This window comes from Lissotriton vulgaris, chromosome 7 (genome assembly GCF_964263255.1).
Source record: "Lissotriton vulgaris chromosome 7, aLisVul1.2, whole genome shotgun sequence".
Lineage (NCBI taxonomy): Eukaryota > Metazoa > Chordata > Amphibia > Caudata > Salamandridae > Lissotriton > Lissotriton vulgaris.
Genome location: NC_141695.1, coordinates 371256667 through 371280376, shown reverse-complemented (window position 1 = coordinate 371280376; position 23710 = coordinate 371256667). Strand labels below are relative to the sequence as shown.

The 23710-nt window shown below is 48.5% G+C and overlaps 1 protein-coding gene across 4 annotated transcripts in view; it reads right to left on the bottom strand.

Moving 5' to 3' along the window:
• Positions 1 to 719: 719 nt before the first annotated feature.
• Positions 720 to 23710, bottom strand: part of TMEM150B (transmembrane protein 150B) — a 128560-nt gene continuing 105569 nt past the window's right edge. For all 4 annotated transcript variants that reach the window (XM_086930295.1, XM_086930298.1, XM_086930297.1 and 1 more), the window contains 2 exons: positions 6973 to 7150; positions 720 to 3658 (listed from right to left, as the gene is read on the bottom strand). In XM_086930295.1, coding sequence (XP_086786421.1) covers positions 3462 to 3658; positions 6973 to 7150 — 375 coding nt within the window. In that variant the 3' untranslated portion in view covers positions 720 to 3461. The remainder of the gene's footprint in view (positions 3659 to 6972; positions 7151 to 23710) is intronic.

Sequence of the window (23710 nt, the reverse complement as noted above, 5' to 3'; positions counted from 1 at the left end):
GGACCTTTAATAACTAATCAGGCTTTCCGTGGAACACAGTTTATCAGCCCATCAGGTCCAGTGGCCACTAAGCCCTGTACTCTTGTCTGTAGTTGGCACACCGCAGGGTTTAAGATTATGCCCCATGTGGTGCATGTACTGTGCGGCATAAACCATCCCATGCCTCTTGTTCCTTGTCTGAGGCATCAATCATGTCACTGGTGATGCCATATGATGCCACCAGTGATGTTATCAGTGGTGTAACCATTTGTTATCTGTGGTTATGAGCAGAGCATCGGAGGTGGTCCTGGCCACATAGCTTGCCATAAATGTAGTAATTTAATTCGTTTTTGGGGGGTGGGGGAGATTATCCCCGTACTTTCTAGTCAAGTGAAATATGTGATAATCCGTGCGCTTAGGTTTTTTGTGAGGGAATCCATGATGCTTTGATGATGCTGTTTTTTCATAATATAGGTTATTGTGTGATCGTAGAAAAGAAGCGTGACGTCTTTAACAACATTTTCCCATGAATAGATATATATGAGCATACAAATCTCACTATGCAAAGTGAGGTAGCTCCATACTAAGGCACTTTCTGAAGGGTTCGAAAGTCGCATGTGGCGAAAACAATTAGGTAAGGTAAGTAAGGTAGGTAAGGTAATAATAAAGGTACGGTTACTTCCACTGATAGAACTACACAAACACAACATAATACCTCATTCCAAATAAAGAAGTGCAGATTTTGTTTCGTGAAAAATACATTTTTATTATAAATTAAAATGGGGAAGTGTGCTGGGGTCTCCATACACTTTTCAATTTGTCCATTTGTCATCTCACATCAATCGTTTTTCAGAACCTCAATTCCAAAAATATATACAAGCATCAATACCACTGTTGGCATTTAAAGGGAATCAGTTGAGTTACAGCCAGTGTAAATCAGCCAAGAAAACTTCCCCACATTCCATTCTTCGAGTATTATCCATCTTTGGTTATTAAACCCTACCTGTTCTGCATCAGTAGAGTGGAGACTTACAAAGCGATGATTACATGTTACTTATAAGGCACCATCAAAGTGCTAAGGCACGGTCAAAAGAACTATGGAGCTTGGCTGCAGGCCCTGCTCTCTATGCCCCATGTTCTTGTCTGTTCTTGGTCAAATGTTCTTTCAGTTGATCAAGTCCTGTCCACGTTGTGAGAAGATCCATCCTTTGATTGGATCACAGCCTAATGCTAAGCAGATCTCTCCAGAGTGGGGCCTGGAAGGAACACCAATGGTCCTTCATTAGCAGCAGGCTGATACGGATGTATAACGGGAGCCGTGACAAGCAGTCCTTCTATCTAGACGTCCAGTGCAGATCTGCCCAGTTGTGCTTCCGCCAATGTTCAACGTTGGCCATGCTGCACCTGCAACAATCAAATCATTCCTTGTGTGTTTTATTAGGGGCAGGGTGGTAGAATGCGTCACCATTGGACATGAACAGGGTCCCTAGAGCTGTGGGGCACGGTCTACTGCAAGGGTGGAAACGTTATGCAATACACAGTTTCCAAATGATATGACCAATTATGTGACACCTAATTGATAGCTGACAGGAGCTACTTTCTGAATATATATTTACAATACCCATGATGAAAGAGGCATACAGTGTTTGACAGATGAAAGTCCATATTAATCAGAGAAATGACAAACAATCTGGCTTGAATGATACCGTTATTAAATAACATTTACATTCGGGTGTTACTGCTTAGGACCATATCTAAGGGTACTGGACCTATACCGCCCTGAAAGCCAGCAACCACAAATAATTGTTCGCTTAATAAAGCTCTTTTGAGTCTAGTGTACTCATTCTGGTTAGTGAGCATGTATGCTGATGGCATTTTGTCCCCCTTCATCTATTAGAGCGGGTGGTATGGCTTGTGTGATATTAGCGTATTACATAGCAGCAGCTGAGAAATCTATACTATGAAGTATTTCCCACAGGATTACATGATTTTAGTGGCCTGGAGTGGTATGGACGGTGCCTCACATCATGTGTAGTCATTAGCAGGAGCAGGTGGTTTGCAAGGCACATTGGTAACACGCCAAGGAGCAAAAGAAATAGTAGAAGTCAACTGTGAATGTGTTACATGCCCAGGCACTGTCTGGAGTTCCACTGCAACCTTACCCTTTGACCACATGGCATCCAGTCTCTGCAGTGAATTCAGAGAATAAAATAGCCGGAGCCAGACTGTAGTACAGGGATGTCTGAGAGGTAGGTGGGGCTAGGGTAAGGTCGGAAGCTGGCTGCCAGAGGCGTAGTCTAGCACTTGTATTAGGTTGTTTCTTGCAAGTCTTTGATGATTTAACTGGATTGCATTGAATGACAGTTGTGATTTCCATCAGCTTCAAGAAATGTCTCTATATCATCTTTGTAAGGGGTGCTGAAGCCAGGGTGTACTGTAATTCAGCAGTGTGTTGGTGGGCAAATCCCAGATCTGTTTGCAGGCCAGCATTCTGAAGCAGCATCACAATGTCATGATTCTATATTGCTATGGAAGAGGGCAGCTCAATTTATTAACTCAAGACCTCTATGGTGAAATGTAGCATGATCCGTTACGTAGGACTAAATAATGTGCAAAGCCTTTCCAGATGCGGGTAACACAAGACATTGTCCTAAAATCTCTCTGTCGGTGGGAAGTGTAATGTGTTGATCTAAGATCAGTGAGAATGCTAGGTCTTCGACGTCTTCATGGGCACCAGCAATGCAGTAGGAAGTCAGCTAAAAGTAAGCCTAAAAGCCTGAACCCAAGAGAGAGCCATGCACCTAACAACCAAGTACCCATATAAACAATCAGCACCCATAAGGAAGGCCTGCACAATGGGGAGGCCAGTATAAATGATACAGACTAACCTGGAGCCAGCCTGGAAGTTAGCACCCAAAGTCGAGGTCAGCAACCGTGATGGAGCCCAGCACCTAAGAAGGGCAACTGCATTAATGATGGAGGTCAATCTAGAGTTTACATGAAGGCTAACACCCATGACAGGCACGATCAACCATGTTGATGAATAATCTAAGGAAAACAGAAAGGCCAACAGCCATGATGGCTGTCACCGGTGGTATGATGAGAGTCAACTCCAATGATGGAAGTTAAACTGAAGATGTCCGCAGAGATCAGCGCCCATGATGAAGATCACACCGAAGATATCCATTGAGGACAGCACCCTCAGTGGACTTTAATTGTAGAATATTTGTTGAGAATCGCAGTCATTATGGAAGTTCTACTAAAGATCTTATGAAGGTGGAGCAAAATCTATAGTTGTCCTTGGAGGGCTCATGCAGGCTAGCTCACATAATGGAAGTTAATCTGGAGTTCTTCATGGGAGCCAGCACCCATGATGGAGATTAACTGGGCGATCTCATAGAGGCCTGTTTCATGATGGAGGTTAGTCTCCATATCTCTTGAGAATCACTGCTCCAAGGGTTCCTAGGCGGGCAAAAGGTAGACTACACCCCCAGGGTGATGGTGGAAGCTTGCATCTCGTTGGGTATGCTAATCACTTTCTTTTGAACATGAAAGAAATGGCCATCGATATGCCGGAATTCCACTGTGAATAAGGCGAACAGCAGAAACAGGAACATGGCAGCAATCCACTCACAAATCGCGGCTACACCTTTCATGTTCTGTGAATGGAGAACCCCCACTGATGATGCTGTTAAGGAAATGTCACAGATGTGCAGCAGTTGCTGACTTTAATTCATATTTCTGTTTTCAAACTACTTCGAAGAAAAAGCTTTTCTCTTTCTTTCATTTGTTTTTTTTAGCATTCTTTCCACCATCCCATGTATTCCTTAAAAGTCAATTCACCAAAAGGCCAGTTGTAGCAAAAGTAACATTAGACAAACTTTGGCCTTCAATTTCACTCGCACGCAAGCGCTTAGACATACACACGTTCACACTTAGACACATTCTCTCTTATGTAAACACACACTCATCCACAATCACACACACACAACATAGTTTTGAAGCATTTTTATTTACTTGCCTCAGCTCCTGGGGAAGGTCATATTCCTTCTTATTGTACTCTATTTTTTAAAACACTGGAGGGCATATTTACAATAAAGTGGTGAAGCATGTCGTTAAGCCAAGAAGGCTAACGACAAGCTTCGTCACTTTAGAAATGCAGGGCTGCACCATATTTACTAGAATATGGTGCATCCCTGCATTTCCCCCTGCACTGGCGCTAACTTTAGCTGCCTAGCGCCAACGCAGGGTATCCGTGTTGAGGGGGAGATTGTTTATGTGCCACCCTTCCTGCTGTTTCTATGTGGGCTGCACAAGACAGCACAATGGAAACAGAAAAAACGAAGAGAAATAAAGCATTTCTTCTGATTTTGCCTGTTTAACACCAGGTTTTCCCTGGTCTTAATTTTGGTGCTGCCTCCTATTTACACTGCCCTTGTAAATAGGGGGCAGTGTCAAAATCGGCAACACCCATTGCCCTCCCCTTTCACGCTAAACACAGCGTGAAAGGGTGCCTTATTTACACGGTTGCGTAAAACAACGTTAAGTGTCTTAACGCTGCCTTGTAAATAAGGCGAGACCCTATCGCCATCATAATGTCACTGAAAGTGACACTGCGGTGGCGATAGGGGCTTGTAAATATGCCCGAGGGCCTTATTTAGGAAGTTTTGCCATAGGGCAGTGTTGCAGACCTTAGACTTTCCTGCTGCACTGCCCAATGGCAAAATAAAAGGGCAGCAATGTGTCGTATTTACAAGATATAGCATATTCCTGTCCCTTTTCCTTGCACCGGCCTGTAATGGGCTGCTGTGCGCCAACGCAGGCACTTTTGAACCATGGTGTAAAGGTGCCTGCGTTGCTGGGATGATTTTTTTGTGCAGGAAGGTAAGCCTTCCTGCAAAAAAACAATCACAAGAGGCTTTTTCTATTCCTATGTGAGCTGCAGAATGGTTTATCGTCAAACGGGGGCAGCATCAAAAACCATGAATGTCGCTGGGAACGCCCCAGCAACACCCATTGCATGCCCCTTTAATGCAGAAAACTGTGTTAAACTGAAAGATATTTACGAGGCAATATTAAGCTAAAGAAAGTGGCTTAGTGCTGCCTCGCAAATATGAAGCAGGTTTCTGCACCACAGAACGTCACAAAAAGTTACCTGAGAGTGAAAAATTAAGCATTATTCACTTTTAGTGTTATAAAAACAAATTAAGAGAAAACAGCATGGATCCCCAATTGACATCAATAAGAACAAGCTGCCACTGTCTTTCTGGGACTGATTTTGCTACCTCTGAGGCAAGGGTCGCAAACACAGTACATGTGTCGCAAGGGGCAAGCCAGGTGTCACGCTGTGAACCTTAGCGAACATTAAATGATGTCCATGGCACTTATCTGTATTTTTTTTCTCGTACATAATGCTTCTCATTTGAACATTAATTGCATGCCATTTTCTTTCTATTCCTTCTTTTCATTCATAACTTATTCCCCCCTCCCTGCTTTGTTGCCTTTCATTTTTCGTTCTTTCTTTGCTTCTGCTTATCTTGTTATTACTCCATATTTCTCCTCTCTTGCATGTCTGTCTATTCCTTTTTCTTTCTGCTCTTTATTTTACTTTTTTTCTAATTATGTTTTCATATCTATTTCATTTCTCTGACATTCCTGTAATTCTATAACCTTTTCCCTCTGTTTCCTTAGATATAATTTTCTTTCCTTCTGTTTTCTTAGCCGTAAGTACATTATCTCTTTCTCTTCTACTCCATTTCTTTTTTTAAACTTTTATAATACTCGTTTCTCTGTTCCTCTTATTATCCTGTTAGTTACCCCAAACACCTTAGTTTTAATCCCATGTTTCTTTATAGGTCTCATCTCCAGACATCGCTTAGCTGTCTGTTGTTGAAGACCTGTTCTGGACAATGCCAATATTTATTGTGGGATTTGCACCAGTACACTGCTTACCATTGTTTAGCTTCCTTGTCAATCTCGTATGCTTGGTTCTTATTCAATGGTTTTCCTTCCTGTTCTAGTTTTTGTCTGTCCCGTGGAACATAGCATATTTTTAATCCTTTTGATTGAATGACTTGCGTCCTTCCACTGCTCAGATTCAGGAAACTTCTTTTGACTTTGTCTTTCAGCACTCCATGAGAGTAAATGTGTTTGTTGTGTGCTCACCCAACACCCATCCCCCCATGCTCTCCGGGTTGCCCCCCCTCCCACAACTCATCCGTTGCTTACCCGTCCCTTCCTGACTTTTATTTTGCCTGCTATTTATTTGTTTTAATTTCCCTCAGTGCCACAGGGTCGTCTGTTGCTACCCCTTGCTTGGACTTCTCCCTCACCTGGTCCTCCATTGCTCCCACCACTCCTACCATGAGCTTGCTGCTGGGCTGTTCCTTTTACAAAATATGCTTTTGCACACACTTAGGTTATTATTATAATTTTTTGTTACAGCTCCAAGATCGGCGTCTGTCATCTTGTGGCATTAACTGAATAAAATAGACAAAATGGCAGCTGCACATATGCACACATGATCACAAGTGATTAGGCTTTTCTGTGTACACATCACAGTGCTTTTTAATTTTTTTGCCAATGCTGCACAGTATTTCTTTTTACTGATGCTGAATATTATTGGCAAAAGCACTGGCAAAGCCAACAGGTCCTCATTGGCGGCCAAAAGACGGGACCTGTTGGCTTTGTCAATGCTTGTTTAATTTTCTTTATCTTTTCCTGTTTACTGGATTTATCCTTCCCCCTCTATTTCCATCGCAAGTGTTTGTTTCTCTTGTTATGTTTTAGCCTGCATTTATTTGTATTCCTTGCTTTTATTTCTCTATCTTGCTTTGTTTTGTTCCACATATTTTCATTAGACTAATGGTAGTATGTTTTTCGTTCCTTCTTTGATCTTTCATCTCTTTTCATTCTCTATATACTTCTCTTCTTTCTAGTAGTCCTGCTTCATGCAACAGCAGTGCACATTGTAATAAACACCAAAAAGGATACTCATAATGATCAGAACAGTACAGGCGGTGCAGAGAAGGAACCGGAGGGGGCCGACCCATCGCCCACCGTATCTTGGCTTCACTCTATACGTCATGATGGTCTGCAGCCAGAAGTATGCCACGCCCACGAAGAAAGCTAGGATGGCCCCGACAACGTGAGTCTCGAACTGGTTAGATTGCTGTTGGAAGAAGATGGTGAGATTAGTAATTGCTACTCAAACTGTTTTTTTTCTCGTTTTCATTATATCTATATATATATATATGTATATATATATATATATATATATATATATATATATATATATATATATATATATATATATATATATATATTCACTGAAAAAACCATAGGTTTCAAACCAGTTATAGTTAGCTGGAAATTTTACTGACAAAACCATTGAAATTCCCACGTTATAGTTAGTTGGACTCACTATAACTTGCGCGCCTGCAATGCACTGCTGATGATGTCACATATTACATCACTCATGACATGGTCAGTGACATCACTCATGACATTACTGATGACACCATCCTTGTGACAGAGTGACAGACCTCCTTTCAGTGTAATGTAACCCTTGAAACACATATTCAAAAATAGAAACTAATATTTTCAAATAAATGGAGATACCCATACCAGTTAGAACAACCAATTCAGTAATTCCACCATCTATATACACTTCCAATCATTCACCAACAGTTCTATATAGTCTCTCATACATATACTTACTCATCATATGTAGTGAAACACCTATACAACCTTTAACACACCGACAGTCATCCAAAAGTTACTCACACACATACTCACACATGCAAATAAACTATTGAACATCCATTTATTTGCATATACAGCTATACACACACTACCACCTTACTTCTAAGGAAACTTACACATACTTACTTTCTTAAACAATCACTTATAGAAACACATACTTATTTAAACAAGAACTCTTTCAATCTCTTACTCTCACATATACTCACTTTTATACATCAATACTCACATATACTAGACTAAAACATATGTAGTTACCGATAAAGACACTAGTGAGACAGTCATTCACTCACTAAGACACACATATACACACTCATCCACCCATACAGTCCTGCACATATGCTGTCTTCAAAACACATACAAACAGTGAGTCAGTCATTGATGCATCTATGTGCTAAGTAATACCCCCACCAAACCATACAGACTCTCATACTGATACTAAAAAAAAAACAAATAACCCATATACACACACATGTAGCTACTCACCAACCCATGCAGCCACTTATACACAAAGTGAAACACTAATACATAAATTTAAATATTTAAACATTACTCGCTAATATATGTATTCACTAAGATACACTTAATAAGCCAGTTAACCAATCAATTAAAAAAAAAAACATACATTAAGACACTTATTTAAACATTTATTCTTCCATCGACCTTTACATATCTATACTACTATCTATACTACTATTATAAAGAGAGAACTTGCACCTTTTGGCCAGGTAAACTCGGGAACCACAGCGCTAATCTACACACCCGATACATCTATGAAAATGTCAGGGTGTGTAGATGGACATAGGCGACATTAAATAAAAAAAAAACGTAAATTAAAAAATAAAAATTTGTAAACAAAGTAGTCCCCTAAAACAAGCGTCGGCCGCGACGTAGCGCTGATCGCGACCTACACGTAACGTAATGACGATATGCGGGGAGGAGCGGTGACTTGCGGCAAGGAGTGGACTTGCGGCGAGGAGTGGCGGCTCAGGTATGACGATATGCGGGGAGGAGCGGTGACTTGAGGTAAGGAAAAGGCAGGTGAGAGGCGGTAGGCGGGAGGCGGGCGGCGGGAGGCGGGCGGGAGGCTCAAGGCGCGAGGCGGGAGGCGGTAGGCGGTATGGCCAATGTCGGGGCGGGCGGGAGGCTCAAGCTGAAGGCTGAAGGCGGGAGGCGGGAGGCGGTATGGCCAATGTCGGGAGGTGGGAGGGATGCGGTCTGGGCAATGTCGGCGGGGGGGTGCACAGAGGCTAAAAATGCTGCCCCCAGCCCCCTTCTGCCCCGGGGCGGGCTGCTAGTACATATATAAAACATATTTATTTTTCAGAAAGACACACATTCACTGGATGGTGTCATCAGCAATGTCATGAGTGATGTCACTGACCATGTCATGAGTGATGTAATATGTGACGTCATCAGCAGTGCATTGCAGGCCCACAAGTTATAGTGAGTCCAACTAACTATAACGTGGGAATTTCAATGGTTTTATGTCAGTAAAATTTCCAGCTAACTATAACTGGTGTGAAACCTATGGTTTTTTCGGTGAATTTAATAGGTTTTTTAAATGCTAATTCATAACTATAACTGGTGTGAAACCTATGGTTTTTTCAGTGAATTTCATAGGTTTTTTAAATGCTAATTCCTAACTATATACAGGGCCTCAAACCTATGTTTTTTTCATTGAATTTCAAAGGTTTTTTTTTTTTTTTAATTTTTAAAACCTTTATTCGTAAAAAGTGCACACAGCTGTTTAGCCTGACATCCCGGAGGCAAGGCAGCATAAGTAAACAGAAGAGCAATAGTGCAAGAATCAGTGTCACAGTGCAGTGAAGGTTGATTTTATTGGTTTTGTTTCAGGAAGGAACATGGAGAAAGAAAGAAAAAGGGCGCCAAAAGGCGCAAAGAGAGTGGCAATGGAGTAGAAGAAACCAGCGAGGCGTCGTTAGAGGGGCAGGGGGGGAGCACAGGGAACACAAGCATGGAAACAGAAGAATAGATCAGGAGAGAGGGGGGGGAGAGGAAAAAACCGGATAATATATACAACGTGGTACAGTTGGTGTCACAGGCTATGGCGACATATGCTCCTCTAATGAGACAGGTTCCGGGGGCACACAAATATCTCCCCTGTAGGCATTCCAGGCCCCCCACACCTTCAACCACTTATTGGGCTTACCCCTGGCAACATAGACCGTCTTCTCTCTGAACATGCACCAATCCATGTTGGCTTTCCATTGCACCACCATGGGAGCCACTGAAGCCCCACACTTCTGAGCGATATCGCGTTTAGCCACCATGTTGCCAAGGGTCACCCACTGCGCCTGAGCCACATTGTGGTCCGTCGGTCCCCATATGTTAAGGAGGCATCTCCTAGCTTCCGCACTCACCACCACCCCAGTCACCTCATCCATAATCAGGTGCACTCGTCTCCAGTAGGAGGCTATGGAGGGGCACTCCCAGAGAGTGTGCATAAAAGTGGCAAGGGCACCACAGCCGCGGCGACAAAGGCCATCGACCGAATAGCCCATATGCACAAGCCGGGGGCCAGTTACGTACACCCTATGCAGGATCTTGAGCTGCACCAGCCTGAGACGGGAAGAGATGGCAACCTCCTTAGGGGAAGAAACCGCACTCTGCCAGTCCTCATCGTCGATTTCCAACCCATCATGCACCCATCGATCTCGCACATCCAGGAGGAGGTCAGTGCGAACGTTAATAAGCATCTTATAAGACAGTGAAATGGCGCTGTCTGGCATATGGCCGTCCAGCACCCTGTCCTCCAACGGGGAGCTTTCCGGGATCGCCCCCTCCTCTGGCTTAGCAGAAACCAATGCGTGTCGCAACTGGGCACATCGGAAGAATTCCGAGGCACCCAGCTGATATTCAGTCTGCAGCTGGGAGAAGGTCTTAATCTCACCTCTCGACAACATGTCATCTACCCTGGAGATACCTATAAGGTCCCACTTATCAAAACCTTTGGTGTGCCACAACTTGCCCAGGATGTCTGACTCGTATAGTGGGGTGAATCTGGTCAACCTGCCCTGCCAGCCCTGCGCCTTGGTGATAGCCCTCCAAATGTGGACCGCCGTTTTCGTTGGGCCCGACATCCGCCTGTCTAGAGACCTCGAGTAAAGCGTCCTATAGTAATTGCCGCCACTCAAGAGCCACTTATCCATTGCGTATCCAGGGTTATTTTCCGGTCCATAGAAACCGTGATTGATGGCCGCCAATTGGGAGGCCCAGTAGTACCTACGCACTTCCGGTAGCGCTATACTCCCATCGTACCACGGGAGCGTTAGCTTCGTGATAGCGATGCGGGGTCGGCCATCCCAAAGCAGGGCACGTTGAAGGCCTTCGATCTCCCGGAAGTATCGGGCGGGGACCGGATCCTGGGTATTCTGCAGGGCATACAAGAACCTGGGCAAGGACATCATCTTAAATAATGCTGCGCGCCCGAGTAAGGAAAGCGGAAGTTTGCGCCAACCCTCTACATCTCGCCGGAGGCGGAGAAGAGGGGGAAGCAGGTTGTGTTCATAGCGCGCCTTCGCATTACAAGAGATATAAATCCCCAAGTATTTAAAGCCCTGGCTGGCCACCTGGATGTTGCAGCCTCTGGGGAGGCGTGGTGTATCCCCTGTCAGTACATACAGGGAAGACTTGGCCCAGTTAATAACAAGGCCAGAGTAACAGCCAAAAAGTCTCAGTACATCACATGCCACAATAAGGGATGTGCAGGGGGAAGTGAGGTATAACAGAATGTCATCCGCGTATAGGGAGACTCTGTCCTCGAAGCCAGGGGCCCAGCTGATACCATGTAGATCCGGGTGAGTCCGTAACAAGGCCGCGAGTGGCTCAAGTGCGAGCGCAAACAAAAGAGGCGACAAGGGGCAGCCCTGCCTGGTGCCTCTATGGAGAGCAAACGTCGCCGAGACACGGCCATTGACGGCAACGTTAGCCAGCGGGTCAGCGTACAAAAGCTTCACCCATCCCACGAACACCGGCCCAAAACCGAGCTTCGTCAACACCGCCCAAAGGTAACTCCATTCGAGAGAGTCAAAAGCCATCGTGGCGTCTAAGGACGCGAGGACAGCCGGCTCCTCAAGGGTATGGGCCCTGGCCAGGCCACCGTGAAGTCTACGCAAGTTAAGGGCGGTGTTGTGGTGTGGAATAAAGCCCGACTGGTCCGGATGCACTAAGTCGCCGATAACACCAACCAGTCGATTGGCGAGTATCTTGGCGAGAATCTTAGGCTCAGCATTCAGGAGGGAGATGGGACGGTACGACCGGCACAAGTCTCTCGGCTTCCCTTCCTTATGGATGACCACAATGGTGGCCAACCTCTGGTCAAGGGGAAGTAGGCCATTCTCCCGCGCCTCCAGGAACATATTACGCAAGTGTGGGGAAACCACATCCGGTCTGATCTTATACAACTCAACCGGAATACCATTGGGACCAGGTGCCTTGCCCGATCGCAGTGAGCGGATCGCAAGTGCGACCTCATCCACAGAGACGTCTCTGTCCAGGTCATCGCGCTCTTCGCCTGAGAGGCACGGGAGATCGACAGCTGAAAGAAATACTGTTGAATCGGTCTCAGACCGGTCCAAGACAGAGGTGTAGACACCTCGAAAGTAGTCAGCGAAGGACTCAGCAATGGCACTTGGATCAGTGACAACTACTTCGTCATCCCCCAGTATCTCGGGTACAACACGACTAGCCATCTCTTTCCTGTCCAGCCAGGCCAGCAACTTCCCGGCCTTGTCGCCAATGTCCTATATCCGACCCTGCTGTTCTTTAGCTAGGGCAAGGGCAGCGTTAGTAGCAAGATCCTGGTACTCCGACTGCTTGAGTGAGAGATCATGTAGGAGAGCGGGATCGGGCTCAGCCTCCAACTGGGAATCCATCTCCATGATCTCTGCTTCAATGGGTACCAGATCAGCATCTCTAACTCTACGGGCTTCCGCTATGAGAGCAAAAGCCTCGCCCCTTGTTAGAACCTGGCTGTCTCTAGTTGGCAGAGGTACGTACTTCTGACAAATAGGGACACTCCTTTTCTAGTCAGGGCAAGGGGATCACACCCTTCGATAACCCCTGCTCACCCCCTCGGTAGCTTGGCAGAGCAGTACAGGCTTATCTCAGAGGCTGTGCGTTAAGCAATTATGACCACATACAGTAACACAGTGAATACACTACAAATGGACACGACACCGTAGTATTATAAAAATAAGTATTTTTATATAAGGCTTAGCACAAGACCAAATAACGGCAAAACTGTACACAATCGGAATAAATACGTTCGGGAAGGAAAAAGGATAGTTCAAAGGTAGTTTCTTCTTTAGCACAAAAGTCTTTTAGTATCAAGCAAATCTTCTTCTTGGAAACAAAGTTCTTAGCAACAGGGTAACTCACACGGGAGCTACACAACGTCGAGGCAAAGATAATCCACAGGTTCGGCGTCGACCGCGAGGAGCGCTGCGTCGGGCCTGGAGTCACACGGACCCCCAACAACACAGTACCTTATGAAACTGAAGCACACGATTATCAGCGGCGTCAGGCAATCCGGCGTCGCGTCTCCGGTGTCGATCAGGCCTCAGCAGGCGTTGTCGATGATGCAGTTGCACAGAGTGAGCAGCGCTCACGGCGTCGAAGGGCACACGGTTGATGCGATCAGCAGCGGGGCAGACACGAGGTCCTCTGGAGTTAGAGCCGTACTCCTACTCACTGGCGTTGCTGCTGGCGTCGGTTGGGCCCAGCGTCAGGTCGTCGTGATTGCTGTTCCTTTCAGAGGTGCTGGATTCAAGCTTCCAGCGGATAGCACTTTTCAGCAGGTGAAGTCTTTTGGCCCTGAGACTTCGGCAGGAGACTGGCACTCTTCCAGTCCTTGGAGATTTTCTTAGCAAGCGTGAGAGTACACACACAGTTCCTCTCTCCTGGTTCCTTGGCAAAAATAAAGAAGCACCGCAGGATTCCCCCAACAACAGCACACGGGCAGAAGGGGTAGGCAGTCCTTTAGATCAGTAGGCTTCTTGTCCTTGGTTACAGGGTTCCTTGTCAGAAGTGATCTGATTTCCTAGTTCAGGGGTCCTTCTCTTATACCCCTTTCCGTCTTTGATCCCTTTGTCTATGCCGGGGGTTTCCCAACATCCTGGGTCCGTTGTGGGTGGAGCCAGGCAGAAGCACCTGGCCTATTCACTGAGCAGGGCTGGGTCTTCAGACGCCCCGCAGGAGGTGGAGCCAGCATTGACACTGGCAGGAGCAGAGCTATCGCCCTCCTGGCGGGAGGTGGGGCTAGGATCGTCCATGGCAGGTACAGAGCCATCCGTCGCTCGGCAGGAGGTGGAGCCAACATTGTATCAGGCAAGGCAGGCTATCAACAACTACTCTCCCCCTACTCTCAACGTAATGTCCCACTCATCCACACTGACTCATCCAGACCTCTTGGAGCCACCCAGCTCCTGTCACACACACGCAAGACCAGCAGAGACCAGATATGGTTAGACAAGAAAATAGATACTTTCTAAAAGTACTATTTTCGAACCCAGAGTCCAAAAACCATCCACACCAACGGATGCGTAATTAAACCCCGAGCTCAGGGATACCAAACTCGACATTGCACCATGCTCCCCGGGCCAGCTAGGATTATAGCGTTAATAATCCCGGCGGCCCATTCTACCCAACGGAGAGCAGGCTACCTCGCGATAGTGAAGTCCTAAGATGGCGGTACTTCACTATCAGGACATGCCAACTTGGTCAGGCTTGTCCTACCTTAAACTTCCAATGCACCCTGCCCACGGGCCTACCATAGGGGTGACTAACATGAAGTTAAGGGAAGGTTGGAGGGGCTGGCAGGTAGGTATACCTGCGCAGCCGACGTGACAGTGCAAGACTGCACGCGGGTCTCGCAATGACCGACCCGTAGACATTCTTTTACGAAGCCGCTCCTGTGGGTGGCACAACACGTGCTGCAAGCCCACGAGCGGCATTTGTATTTACAAGCCCCGGCACTCCTGGTGCACTAGACTAGGGACTGACAGTAAACCAAATAAGCCAAACATGGATACAATAGACACATCAATTTAACATCGGGAGCACTTGCGCTATGGCACTGATCAGCAGTGACACGGCGCCCAAAGCATATACCAGCAAAACATCGTAAAACAGTAGAGGCAAACAGAAAAAATGGAGGAGAGACTCAAGCCAATGATGTCAGGTCTAACACGTGTCCCCTCCAGCTGAAATGTGGGGAGAACTACCCTTAACCTAGGGAGTCCTCATCACTAAGGCGAAAAAATCTGGACAGACCATCAGCATTGGCGTGATCTGTGCCAGGGCGGTGTTCCACCGTAAAGTCCATCCCCTGTAGAGCAATGGACCACCTCAACAGTTTTGGATTCTCACCCCTCATTTGCATTAACCATCTGAGGGGCCTGTGGTCTGTCTGAACCCGGAAGTGAGTCCCAAACAGGTAGGGTCTTAACTTCTTCAGCGCCCAGACCACAGCAAATGCTTCTCTTTCTATCGCACTCCACCTCGTTTCCCTGGGAAGTAACCTCCTACTGATGAAGGCTACAGGCAAGTCTCGGCCCTCTTCATTCACCTGAGCTAGAACAGCCCCCACGCCATGCTCTGAAGCGTCCGTCTGAACAATGAATTCTCTCGAAAAGTCGGGTGCTTGGAGTATAGGTGCTGTGCACATTGCAGTTTTCAGGGTGTCAAAGGCCGTTTGACAGGCATCAGTCCAGATCACGTTTCGTGGCTGCTTCCTGGAAGTCAGCGAAGTCAAGGGGTGCACAATGTTACCGTAATCCTTGACAAACCTCCTGTAATAACCCGTGAGTCCTAAGAAGGCTCTCACCTGTGTTTGGGTTTTGGGCGGCGCCCAAGCCAGGATGGTATCAATCTTGGGTTGCAGGGGGGCAACCTTGCCGCTCCCTACTTGGTGCCCCAAGTACACCACAGAACCCTGCCCAATCTGGCACTTACTGGCCTTGATTGTGAGGCCTGCTCCGCGCAGGGCCAACAACACTTCCTGGAGGTGACGCACGTGTTCCTCCCAGCTGGCGCTGAACACTGCGATGTCGTCCAGGTAGGCGGCGCTGAATTCCTCCAGTCCAGCCAAGACCTGGTTGACCAACCTCTGGAAGGTGGCGGGGGCATTCTTCATCCCAAAGGGCATCACCCGGAACTGGTATAGCCCATCTGGTGTGGCGAATGCTGACCTCTCTTTTGCCCCATCAGTCAAGGCGATCTGCCAGTACCCAGACGTTAAGTCGAACGTACTAAGGTACCGGGCAGCCCCCAACCGATCGATGAGCTCATCAGCTCTGGGGATGGGGTGCGCGTCAGTCTTCGTGACCGAATTGAGTCCTCGGTAATCCACGCAGAACCGGAGTTCTGGTGAAGCACCAGGCGCTGCAGCCTTCGGGACCAAGACCACTGGGCTGGCCCAAGGACTGCTAGAGGACTCAATCACCCCTAACGCGAAAATTTTGGAGACCTCCTCCTTAATGTACGCTCGGACCTTGTCAGTCACCCTGTAAGCCTTGTGCTTCACAGGAGGGCTGTCTCCGGTGTCGACGTCATGGACACACCAATGCGTGACACCCGGAACCAAGGAAAACAGATCCGGGAATTGTCCCAACAGTTGGCGACAATCCTGTTTCTGCTCAAGGGTCAGTGTGTCAGAGAGGACCACCCCATCCACTGACCCGTCTTGCTCCTTAGCATACAGGAGGTCAGGAAGAGGCTCACTCTCCTCCTCCGTTCCATCATCTGTCGCTAAGAGCATGCCCACTTCGGACCTTTCTAAGTGGGGCTTCAAGCGGTTGACATGCAGGACCCGCAAGGGGTTCCTGGGAGATTTCAAGTCCACCAGGTAGGTGACATCGCTCTTCTTCTCCACAACCTTGAACGGTCCAGTCCACCTGTCCTTGAGCGCACAAGGTTCCACAGGGGACATGACCCACACTTCCTGACCAGGCTGAAGCTCTACCAGAGTGGCATTCCGGTCGTACCATCGCTTCATCTCCTCCTGGCTGGCCTCCAGATTTGCCTGAGCAAGTTCTCTGAAGCGCCGAGTCTGGTTCCGAAAGGCCAGCATGTAGCTGTATACATCCTGGGGAGGTTTCCTGGGAGATTGCTCCCAGCCTTCCTTGACCAGACTCAGAGGTCCTCTTACCGGGTGACCGTATAAGAGCTCAAAGGGACTGAACCCTAGAGCCTTCTGCGGCACCTCACGGTAAGCAAACAACAGGCATGGCAAGAGGACGTCCCATTTCCGCCTCATTGGTTCTTCAAGACCCATAATCATGCCCTTCAGGGTCCGGTTGAATCTCTCAACCAGCCCGTTTCCTTGAGGGTGGTAAGGAGTGGTGAACTTGTAGGTTACCCCACACTCCTTCCACAGAGACTTCATATAGTTCGAAATGAAGTTGGTGTCTCGGTCGGACACCACCTCTCTGGGGAACCCCATCCGGGAGAAAACACCCATCAGTGCCCGTCCCACCACGGGGGCCGTCACTGTCCTGAGAGGGATGGCTTCCGGGTACCTTGTGGCATGGTCCACCAAGACCAGGATGAACCTGTTGCCCAGGGCTGTCTTGGGGTCCAGGGGCCCAACAATGTCAATACCCACCCGGTCAAAGGGGGTGCTGACCACTGGAAAAGGTTGAAGGGGAGCCTTCTGCTTCCTTCCGCTTTTCCCACTTGCCTGGCAAGTGCGACAAGTCTTGCAATGGATGTCTACATCCCTTCGCATCTGAGGCCAATAAAAATGGGTGACAAGCCTGTCATAGGTCTTGTCCTGCCCCGGATGTCCAGCTAACGGTACGTCATGAGCCAAACCCAGTAGGAAGGCTCTGAAGCGCTGGGGTACCACCAGCACACGGGCTGACCCAGGCTCAGCAGCCTTAGGCTCGCTATACAGGAGGTCGTTCTCCCAGTACACAAAATGTGACCCTGACTGATCACCTGAGGATTGGGCTGAGGCCTGCTGCCTCATGCCCACAAGAGAAGGGCACTCTTTCTGTTCCGCACAGAATTCCTCCCTGGAGGGACCACCATCCTGCTGCCAGTGGGTCAGCTCGGGCAGATCTCCCAGTTCGGCAATTTGTTCCCCGGTGGGCTCCAGGGCATCCCCCTCAGGGTCTACCTCCTTCTGGACCACGGGAACAACGGGGGCCGGTTTCCCGCGCCTCCTGCCTCTTCTCTTCACAGCTGGGTACTGGGCCGTAATTTCAGGCTCCGGAACCCCATCAACACCCTTACTCGCTGTCATGGATCGAGTGGTTGCACACACCCACTCTGGTACACCCAACATTTTCAAATGCGCCGCTCTCTCCACCTTAGCCCAAGGGGAGTCTTCCAAATCATTGCCCAGGAGACAGTCGACAGGCATGGCGGGCCTCACAGCAACCTGAAGAGTACCTGAAACTCCCCCCCATTCAAAGGAAACCTGAGCCACCTCACACTCTTTCTGGGAGTTATCGGCAGCTATCACGGGGTAGAATGCGTGGGGAACCACCTGCTCTCTGGACACCAAGTGACACTTGACAGCTGTCACACTCGCTCCGGTGTCTCTGAGGGCTTCCACTCTATGGCCATTAATGGTCACCCACTGCCTATACTTACTAGTGTTACTAGGCAGAGGGGGTGGAGGGACCATTTGCATGTCTCCTAGCGAGACCAGGGACATTTCTGCGGGACCCCTCCCACCATGGACAACCATCTCCTCCCCTCCCAAGGCTACACTGGCCAACTGACGAGGGGGTGCACGCGGCGGTGCATTCGAATCCTTTTTGGGACACTGGGGGTCATAAAACCAGTGTCCCACCTGCCCACAACCATAGCAGGTTAGAGGGCCCCTATGAACAGGTTTACCCGTCGGGGCCCCTGACTTCTTCTCAGGGGGAGGCTGGGAACCCTTCCCTTGGTTCCCTTGGGGATTACTTTGGGGCCCTTTCTGAGACTCCTTCTGTTTACCCTTGTCCCCCCCACTCTTCTGCCGGGGACCCTGCCCACCTTTGGCTGAGTCTCCCACTGGACCCTTGTGGACCCTGGTACTGACCCAGCGGTCCGCCACCTCAGCAAGTTTTCTAGGGCTAGATATCTTGCTATCAATCAGGTGCTGGCGCAGCTCTGGAAAACAGTTATTAGACAAATGCTCCCACGCAAACAAATCATAAAGAGCTTCATAACTTTCCACTTTGCTGCCCTTTACCCAACCATCCATGGCTCTGCAAAAATAAGACACATATTCAACCCACGTCGTACCAGGCAATTTCTTACATTCTCTAAAAGCTTGTCTGTACTGTTCGGGGGTTAAACCATATCGCAACATTAAAGCCTCTTTCATATGAGCATACGACATCCTATCTGCAACAGGCATGTCTAACAGGGTATCTCTCCCCTCACTCACAAAGCGACCCCACAACCCCGCTCCCCAATTCTTCTCAGGGACCTGGTGGGCCAACAATGCTAACTCATATGCTTTAAACCATTGACCAATATCTTCATTCTTGTTGTAATCTTTGATCACATCTTTCGGGAAGTAAAACTTACTTTCTGCAGGCTCGGATGGAATGCTGCCACCAGAGGGATTCAACTCTAACTTTTTAGCTTGGATATCCAGTTCCCTCAACCTGGCTTCCCGCTCCAAAGCTAACTTCTCTCGTTCAAACTCCAACTTTTTGATCTCTAAATCAGCTTCCCTTCTACCTCTTGCATTCTCTAACTCCAACTGCCCATTTATCTTTAGCCTTGCCATCTCCATGTTGTAAGCTCGCTCTTTCGCCCTTTCTTCTCTTTCTTCAGGGGAAAGACCTTTGGAGGAAACACTGCTTCCGGGAGAGGCCACAGGTCCATTCACTGGCACCTCCTCATCCCCTTCCTCTGTGGGTACCACCACCACATCAGAGGGATTTCTGGATTCCCACCAGGCCTGTAATGCTTTATAAAAATCATCTTTTCTCGAGAGGCCGGTGGTAGGAACTTGAAACTGGTCGCAAAAGTGTTTCAGCTCATCTTTCTTGTATTTCTTTAGCTTACTCCTTTCGAACTCCTCCACAACAACGATAGCAGGGGCAGTGACTCCGTTGTCACTCATGATGAAACTGGCAGTGTTCAGAAAATCAAGTTTCAGGAAAGCGGAGAACAAAAATAGGATCCTTCCGAATCAGATTGTGACTGCGTTATGGTCTGCTTTCACTACGTAGCGCACACTAATCACTGTACATGGGTCATAAATGCAAAGTCCAAATCCTCACCGCTGACCCACCAATGTTAGAACCGGCTGTCTCTAGTTGGCAGAGGTACGTACTTCTGACAAATAGGGACACTCCTTTTCTAGTCAGGGCAAGGGGATCACACCCTTCGATAACCCCTGCTCACCCCCTCGGTAGCTTGGCAGAGCAGTACAGGCTTATCTCAGAGGCTGTGCGTTAAGCAATTATGACCACATACAGTAACACAGTGAATACACTACAAATGGACACGACACCGTAGTATTATAAAAATAAGTATTTTTATATAAGGCTTAGCACAAGACCAAATAACGGCAAAACTGTACACAATCGGAATAAATACGTTCGGGAAGGAAAAAGGATAGTTCAAAGGTAGTTTCTTCTTTAGCACAAAAGTCTTTTAGTATCAAGCAAATCTTCTTCTTGGAAACAAAGTTCTTAGCAACAGGGTAACTCACACGGGAGCTACACAACGTCGAGGCAAAGATAATCCACAGGTTCGGCGTCGACCGCGAGGAGCGCTGCGTCGGGCCTGGAGTCACACGGACCCCCAACAACACAGTACCTTAGGAAACTGAAGCACACGATTATCAGCGGCGTCAGGCAATCCGGCGTCGCGTCTCCGGTGTCGATCAGGCCTCAGCAGGCGTTGTCGATGATGCAGTTGCACAGAGTGAGCAGCGCTCACGGCGTCGAAGGGCACACGGTTGATGCGATCAGCAGCGGGGCAGACACGAGGTCCTCTGGAGTTAGAGCCGTACTCCTACTCACTGGCGTTGCTGCTGGCGTCGGTTGGGCCCAGCGTCAGGTCGTCGTGATTGCTGTTCCTTTCAGAGGTGCTGGATTCAAGCTTCCAGCGGATAGCACTTTTCAGCAGGTGAAGTCTTTTGGCCCTGAGACTTCGGCAGGAGACTGGCACTCTTCCAGTCCTTGGAGATTTTCTTAGCAAGCGTGAGAGTACACACACAGTTCCTCTCTCCTGGTTCCTTGGCAAAAATAAAGAAGCACCGCAGGATTCCCCCAACAACAGCACACGGGCAGAAGGGGTAGGCAGTCCTTTAGATCAGTAGGCTTCTTGTCCTTGGTTACAGGGTTCCTTGTCAGAAGTGATCTGATTTCCTAGTTCAGGGGTCCTTCTCTTATACCCCTTTCCGTCTTTGATCCCTTTGTCTATGCCGGGGGTTTCCCAACATCCTGGGTCCGTTGTGGGTGGAGCCAGGCAGAAGCACCTGGCCTATTCACTGAGCAGGGCTGGGTCTTCAGACGCCCCGCAGGAGGTGGAGCCAGCATTGACACTGGCAGGAGCAGAGCTATCGCCCTCCTGGCGGGAGGTGGGGCTAGGATCGTCCATGGCAGGTACAGAGCCATCCGTCGCTCGGCAGGAGGTGGAGCCAACATTGTATCAGGCAAGGCAGGCTATCAACAACTACTCTCCCCCTACTCTCAACGTAATGTCCCACTCATCCACACTGACTCATCCAGACCTCTTGGAGCCACCCAGCTCCTGTCACACACATGCAAGACCAGCAGAGACCAGATATGGTTAGACAAGAAAATAGATACTTTCTAAAAGTACTATTTTCAAACCCAGAGTCCAAAAACCATCCACACCAACGGATGCGTAATTAAACCCCGAGCTCAGGGATACCAAACTCGACATTGCACCATGCTCCCCGGGCCAGCTAGGATTATAGCGTTAATAATCCCGGCGGCCCATTCTACCCAACGGAGAGCAGGCTACCTCGCGATAGTGAAGTCCTAAGATGGCGGTACTTCACTATCAGGACATGCCAACTTGGTCAGGCTTGTCCTACCTTAAACTTCCAATGCACCCTGCCCACGGGCCTACCATAGGGGTGACTAACATGAAGTTAAGGGAAGGTTGGAGGGGCTGGCAGGTAGGTATACCTGCGCAGCCGACGTGACAGTGCAAGACTGCACGCGGGTCTCGCAATGACCGACCCGTAGACATTCTTTTACGAAGCCGCTCCTGTGGGTGGCACAACACGTGCTGCAAGCCCACGAGCGGCATTTGTATTTACAAGCCCCGGCACTCCTGGTGCACTAGACTAGGGACTGACAGTAAACCAAATAAGCCAAACATGGATACAATAGACACATCAATTTAACATCGGGAGCACTTGCGCTATGGCACTGATCAGCAGTGACACGGCGCCCAAAGCATATACCAGCAAAACATCGTAAAACAGTAGAGGCAAACAGAAAAAATGGAGGAGAGACTCAAGCCAATGATGTCAGGTCTAACACCCCTCAAGACTGTATTAAATGCCTCCCATAACGTTGCGGCCGACGCAACCGATCCCTCGTTTTCAGTGAAATAGAGATCGATGGCCTTGGCAAGGAGAGTACGAGTCTTGGGATTACGGAAATACCACGGGTTTACAACCGCTGGCCGTTCCGACATGACAATATCAAATTCAAAGGAGACCCACAGCGGGGAATGATCAGAAATACCCCTTGCCAGAAAACGAGCCTCAGAAACAGCAGGCGCGTGAGCCGCCAGCGTAAGAACGTAGTTGATTCTAGAAAGACTACCATGGGCACCAGAGTGGAAGGAATAGTGACATTGCGTGGGATGCAAGAGCCGCCAACTATCTACCAGCCCCAGCGTCTCGAGAAAAGTCGGCAGCCACATTTGGGAGCTACGGAGGACTCTAGGCGGATGGCGGTCCAAGGAGCCGGAGCAAACCGAATTGAAATCACCCCCCACAATCAACAACCCGGCAGGCAAATTCAAAATGGCGCCACCAAGGTCCTGGAAAGTGCTAGACTGCAGGCCCGGTGGAACGTAAACTGAAAGTAATGTCAGGGCACGCCCTTCCCATCGTCCCGTCACGGCGGCGTACCGCCCCCTCTCATCGATCACAGTAGTGTCAATCTCAAGCGGAAGGGACGTACGAACAAGAACATCCGCCCCCCGAGATCCCGAAGAGAACCCCGCATGAGCCACCATTTTGTACCCTTTGCGATTAAGCGCTTTACATGTATTCCCAACCAGGTGTGTCTCCTGCAGGATAACAACATCTGGCATATGTCGTTTAATCAATTGAAGCACAACCCCTCTCTTGATACGGTCACCCAACCCGTTAACATTCCAACTGATAACTCGTAGTTTCCTACCCCCGTCATCGTGACCCAGGCCCCACCCGACCCCAGTAAGCCTCAACAACAAGTGAAACAGAGCAGTACACACAACCCATTGCCTAAGAAATAGAAAGAGAGAATAAAGAAAGAACAAACAAACTTCCCCACCACCACCCCCCACCCTGCACCCCTGCAGCAGACTAAAAAGCCCCCCCAACCAGCAGTGTGCCTGTCGCCCCATAAACTAATCTACAAAAAGACCCTAGAGGAGTAAGGAATCCCCGCAATCCCCTCCCGCCACCCTCCATGTAAAAGCAGAAGAGACATCAAGAGCGGAAAAGCATTGGTATTAACAGTCACAGACATCAGGGACACCAACCGCCATAATCGGCACAACAGAACCTAGTCTTAGAGATCAGGGCCACCAGCTGCGCCACCGGAGCGTTCGTCTTGCTCTTCTCGACGTTGCGGCAAAGTGTCCAGCCAATCGCTCACATTCTCTGGCACATCGAAGAACAGGGCTCGGCCCTCATACTCAATCCGAAGTTTAGCAGGGAATAGCATAGAGTACTTAAAACCCATGTCTCTAAGGCGCCGTTTCACCCCTGCAAAGCTCTGACGTTGCCTCTGAA